At 44.5% G+C, this 6016-nt stretch overlaps 1 protein-coding gene across 1 annotated transcript; it reads left to right on the plus strand.

Annotated features, from left to right (window-relative positions):
* The first annotated feature begins 3376 nt into the window (after positions 1-3376).
* Positions 3377-4768, plus strand: LOC116250027 (oxygen-evolving enhancer protein 1, chloroplastic). The gene is made up of 2 exons (XM_031623354.2): positions 3377-3693; positions 3854-4768. Exons 1-2 carry the CDS (start codon positions 3454-3456, stop codon positions 4607-4609), a joined length of 996 nt encoding a protein of 331 aa, XP_031479214.1. The 5' UTR covers positions 3377-3453; the 3' UTR covers positions 4610-4768.
* The last annotated feature ends 1248 nt before the right edge of the window (positions 4769-6016 follow it).

The following is a 6016-nucleotide window of genomic DNA, read 5'->3' on the forward strand; positions in this document are numbered from 1 at the left end:
TGTGCTTCTTGCAGAGTAAAGGTGTATCACCATGCTACTTACACCCACCTTCTTCAAGCATGCATTGGCAATAACCTTTGAATCATGGCTGAAAGCTGCACGAGCACTTAATTTCCAAAGCGCCCGTAAGACTTCCACTCCAGATCAAAGTCAAGCTCATGAAGTCCTGCCGCATTTGTTGGCAGATGGACAAGGCCCGCCAGCTATTTGATGAAATTCCTCAACCAGAGATACTCAGTGTTGGGCTGCCATGATAAATGCTTATACCAAGAATGGCTACCCAAATGAATCTCTACTCTTGTACTCAGATATGAAGAACAGGAATGAAATTCAACCTGATAAGTTCATCATCCTATTAGATGTTGTAAAAGGCCTGCACCTTGTTATCTGATTTGGTCAAGGCTGAGGAGATTCATGAAAATTCTGAGAGATTTTGTCTTTCGGCTGATATTTTGGTGGAGAATGCACTTGTCGATTTATATGGACAATGGGGATGCGTGTACAGTGCATGTCTCAGCCGTGCTGGTCTCCTTGATGGGGCATATCTATCCTTGTAGAACATGCCTGTTAAAGCCACTGCTAGTTCTTGGGAAGCTCTACTTGGTGCCTGCTGTGGTATATAAAAACGTTAACTTGGAAAAATTGCAGCGAGGCACCTATTTCAGATTGAACCAGATAATCCAGGAAATTATATACTTCTTGCAAGTACGTATATTGCATTAGGAATGTGGGAAGATGCATTGAACATGAGGAAGTTAATGAGGAGTAGAGGGAATGACTATTGAGAAAACACCTGGTTGTAGCTGGGTTGAAGTGGGAGGCCAAAATTTACACTTTTGTTGATGGTAATAGGTCACATATTCAGAAGAAAAAGAATTATGTCTACCTACAGCTAGCAAGCTATTTGCCAGACCCTAGATTTGCACTGTTAGATGTGGATTTGGAAGAGAAAGAAGTTCTTGGTTACCATAGTGAAATTGACAGGCGCCTATGCGTTGCTCAATATGGAGTCAGCTTCCCCTATTTGTGTTTTCATAAACATCCAAATTTGTGGAGATTGCCATAATGCCATGAAGTTTTCGTCTGATATTACTGGAGTTCGGATCAGAATCAGAGACTCAACCCGCTTTCACCACTTAGATTCTGTTTTTGTCAGGGTTTCTGGTGATTCCCGATGGACATATTGCTGTAATGCAGGTTAGGCCAGTCTCTTTTAGGTTTTTTGCAGAGAATAGCAGTTATGGGAAAGATGAGATGAACTAGATTGCCGTTTGCTATTGGGGACAAGGTATTGAGCAAAGAGTGCATGACTAGTACTTCAAACTTGTTTGTTTCAATAGTTTTTTATTCAATGCAAGCAGCTTATATCAGAAGATTAATAAAAATGTTATTGGTATCTGTGCCCTTCCGTTGTATCAGTGTCAGTTTGTATTAGTTCTGACACCGGGTATTTTTTTGATGTTGGCTTGGCTGCGCAAGTAAATCATTTTCTCTGCATCATTTGATGTCGTGTGTAAACCTGGATTAGTGGCGGTAGTAAAGACAAGCTTTTTGGAGGAACAGCATCATATATAGCAACCAAGTCACTTATCGTTGAACATCAGTTTATAACTTTAATGTGGATGATGAAAAAATCTTGTTTACATCTTCTGCTGATGGCATTAGATTGCTTGCTGTCCCCATTGGCACTGGCCTGCCTGTAGGAAGTTACCTATTTCATTTCTTCATACGTGTGCATGTTTGGTTTTTGTCATGGCTGGTGGGCCTATAGGAAGGCACTTGTTGCATTTCTTCCTGTGCAAGCATAGTTGCTGCTAAGTTTTTCTATGTCTAGGCCATCCAGTCAAAAGTTTTTTGCTTCATTATGGGTTTGCCTAAACCAGTAATGGGTTTGACATGGAGCATGAATCTGATCAATTTTGAGTTTCATACAAGGGTGATTTCATTCTCTGGCACAGCTAGGGAGGTAGATGAAATGTTGTCAAGTTAGATTATTCAGAGTATGATGAATGTCTTATTTTATTAATATACTAATGTTTTCCATTGCTCGAAAATTTATAGGCACTTGTGGGAGATCAATGAAAATGAAGATGGTTTTAGCTTCTTGACACTCGATGGCGCCAGGAGCAATACTTTGTCAAGGAGTAGGAGCTGATAATTTATTTCTACCGGCGGTGTCATGGCTACTGAGCCGACTCTAATTGCTTTCTTGTTTTCCAAAATTTTCTCTAGTAGTCAATGTAGATCTTCAAGGCCTCCTTGACATATATAGTAATTAAATAACTGCGAAGTAGATACAGCAATAAAATGGCATGGGAACGTGGAAATGTGCCTCATATATAGAAATGCTGCCATTTGTTGGCTTTCTAAGATGGGACTTTTGCTTGTATTTCATAAACCTTTTCAGACCACTGATGGACGGCTCATGAGGCAGGAGATTTCGATGAGTTTCTGCAAGCCATTGTCAGTCAATTAAGCAGGGGGGGATTTTCCCATGGATACGACTGGCTGTGTATTCTTTACTCTGAGCATCTTTCCTGCTTGCTGTCTTTAGCGCACGGTTGAAGCAGGAAAACTACTGTCTTAGCGCAAGGTTGGGGCAGTATCCTGCTGCCAAACAGCTAATAGTCACCAAAGCCGCTTGAAGGCTTCAAACATGGTTGTTAGTTCAGTAAAAGTCAGTTTCAGCAATGTAGCAGACAAGGTAGAATTTGCTATGGTTTTCAATGGTGCTATCTTAGCTTTGAGGTCTCATCACCACCGGGCAATGTTAGTTATACGCATCTCAATGAACCCTCCACAAGCAGACATAAATAATGGCGTCATTCAAAATTGCCTCGTCAAGGAAAAGATAGGCACGTCTTTCTCTTTCTTCTCCCTCTAGAAACGTAAATTGCTTGGGCCGCGGATAATCTAAATACCGGAAGCGCCAGGAAGCAACCAAAGTTAGCACAGCCACGAGAACCAGTTCCTAAAACCATGTCCTGACCAGTGAAAGCTACCCTCGAAACCCCAGTCTAACCAGTGGGCGAAACGGGCCCCGCTTCCCCTCCTCCGAACCAATATCTGCTTCCTAATTGGTCCAAAGGATCCCGACGCACCTTTTTATCAGGACCTCAACCGGGCGGGGCCCAACTTCACGGCGACCCCCCCACAACTCAGAGCCCCCGTGGTCACTTTGGTAAAGAAATGATACCTTGGGCTTGTTGCATTAAAATAAGTCATATATCCAGGCCCTCCATAAACACCACGTGGCAGCAGTTGAGCGTCGTATGTTGAACTCAGCCAATCGGGAGCCGTCTTTCTCCATCCTGTTATCTGCAAAGACCAGTCGCCAACTGATCTCTCCTTTACAGCGGAGTAATAATAAGCTTAAGTAAGAAGCAGAGAATCGAAGAGGATAAAACCCCAAGGACAGAAGTCAGCGAGCCAGGAAGAAGAGAGACCGGAAAGATGGCAGCGTCGCTTCAAGCTGCGGCCACGCTAATGCAGCCCGCCAAGGTGGGTGTCTCGGCCCGGACCAGCCTTCCCCTCAGATCATCTTCCCACGTCTCCAGGGCCTTCGGCTACGAGCCGGCCGCCGCCAGGCTCACCTGCTCCGTCCAGGACGACCTCAGAGACTTTGCTCAGAAGTGCGCTGACGCCACCAAGATCGCCGGCTTCGCCCTCGCTACCTCCGCCTTGATCGCTTCGGTACGCTCGCTTCAACCTGCCTTCTTTCTCATCTGATTTCCCATCGTATAAAAACATTGGTCGGTTCAGTCGGGCACCCTCTTGCGAAGCATGATGCTCGTTCAGAGTGTTTTCCTGCTTATATGGTATGGTACTATCCTTCGCATGGTTAAAATGGCAGGGTGCAAGCGCGGAGGGCGTGCCGAAGCGGCTGACGTACGAGGAGATCCAGAGCAAGACGTACATGGAGGTGAAGGGGACAGGGACGGCGAACCAGTGCCCGACGATCGACGGCGGAGTGGAGTCCTTCGCCTTCAAGCCCGGCAAATACAACATGAAGAAGCTGTGCCTCGAGCCCACCAGCTTCACGGTGAAGGCCGAGGGCGTTAACAAGAATGCGGCCCCGGAGTTCCAGAAGACCAAGCTGATGACCCGGCTCACCTACACCTTGGACGAGGTCGAAGGTCCCTTCGAGGTTGCCGAGGATGGCTCCGTCAAGTTCGAAGAAAAGGACGGCCTCGATTATGCGGCCGTCACCGTTCAGCTCCCCGGAGGCGAGCGCGTTCCCTTCCTCTTCTCCATCAAGCAGCTCGTGGCCTCCGGCAAGCCCGACGGCTTCGGCGGGGAGTTCCTCGTCCCCTCGTACCGTGGCTCCTCCTTCTTAGACCCCAAGGGTCGCGGTGGCTCTGCCGGCTACGATAACGCCGTCGCTCTCCCCGCCGGAGGAAGGGGAGATGAGGAGGATCTGACGAAGGAGAACATCAAGGACAGCTCCTCGTCCACCGGCAAGATCACGCTGAGCGTCAGCAAGAGCAATCCTGCGACAGGCGAGGTGATCGGCGTGTTCGAGAGCCTCCAGCCATCGGATACAGACCTGGGAGCGAAGGTGCCCAAGGATGTGAAGATCCAGGGTATCTGGTACGCCCAGCTCGAGTAGTAGAGACTAGAGACACACAATACCCTCTTCACACCCGATCCCGCTCCTTCACTTTCTCTCTTTTCCCTCCTTTCCTTTTTCTTTTCTTGTGAATGTAATGAAACATACTTGTGCTTTTTTTCCGGCAACGCTGTAACTTTTAAGACTTGGGAGTTCGCATGTGCTGTGTATAATTTGAGCAGTCTCCTACTACTTGATCTTGCAAATTCCTATGCCTAATACAAAGCTTTCATTCATGGAATATATATATATATATATATATATATATATATATATATATCGACAACTGCGATTCTCTATACAACACGAGGCTTATTAGATGCACCGCTTCAAAATCGTATTTCCTTTGTAATATCTCTAAATCAGTAGTTTCACCTCTTAAGCTATTGACGGGTGAAATTTCTGATTTTGCTATTTTCAGGCTTCTTTCTTTCTTTCTTGTGGTTTATGATACATGGACAATAGCTTCTTTCACTCTCTTTCTTTTTCATTCCTTTAACATTAATAAAAAATTTTTCCTTCCTTTTCATCATTTATAGAATTATTTAATTTCCCTCCATCAAAAGACAATGTATGATGTTATTTGATGCATTATCATTAATCGATTTTTTCCCCTTCTCTTTTCTAAAAACGGTAATTATTTTAAGGAGACATTGTTTAGTTAAACAGTGAAACGAACAAATATGGCTCAAAAATGGAAACCAACTTGCTTTGCTTTGAGCGCGTTGTTCTTCATGCCGGCCCCGGAGCATGGAGTGCATGATAAGATGGTTGTCCAATAAAGTGTTGCATATCCATAATCATTAGTGCAAAAGAATAATACACTACAAGAATCAAACAAACTGATAACCAAACTTTTATATCAGCTATGTTATACTATTTAAAGCTTCTAAACATTTATCTACATTATTAAATTTAAACTGATTCGCTAAGATATGGAAAGATGCCATTTCTCACATACCGATTACCTATCATCAACTTTTACTTCCTAAATTTTTTTATTATATATACTCAATTATTTTTAATAAATATGTAATAGATTTTGCCGATCCATAACCGAGTCAACCAAATCACTGAATCGGCAGCCTGGCCGATTCCATTCAATTTTTTTATTTTTCTAGTGCTGTAAGCAGGTGCGTCTGACTTTAGCTCACGGCGAGAAATGCGCCCAATAAAGATCGGCACCACCTCGAATTTAGATCCGAAATGCCGATCCACTTGGATCCGCTCCGCGGTTAACTCGTTCGCTTGTGCGTCAGCAGACAGGAAGAATAGGAACAAGGCAGCCGCCAAGTCACTGACTGCGAGACGCGGTAAAAAAGTAATTACCGTGACATTTGAGAGTGTCGATACGATGAGACGAAACAAGAAAGTAAAACGCGTTTAACACGGCATCGAACCTACATT

The sequence above is a fragment of the Nymphaea colorata genome, chromosome 3 (assembly GCF_008831285.2).
Source record: "Nymphaea colorata isolate Beijing-Zhang1983 chromosome 3, ASM883128v2, whole genome shotgun sequence".
Lineage (NCBI taxonomy): Eukaryota > Viridiplantae > Streptophyta > Magnoliopsida > Nymphaeales > Nymphaeaceae > Nymphaea > Nymphaea colorata.

Coding starts and splice junctions, on each gene's coding strand:
- LOC116250027 (XM_031623354.2), top strand. CDS start 3,454: ATGGCAGCGTCGCTTCAAGCTGCGGCCACGCTAATGCAGCCCGCCAAG. Junction 3,694..3,853: donor CCTCCGCCTTGATCGCTTCG/GTACGCTCGCTT, acceptor TTAAAATGGCAG/GGTGCAAGCGCGGAGGGCGT.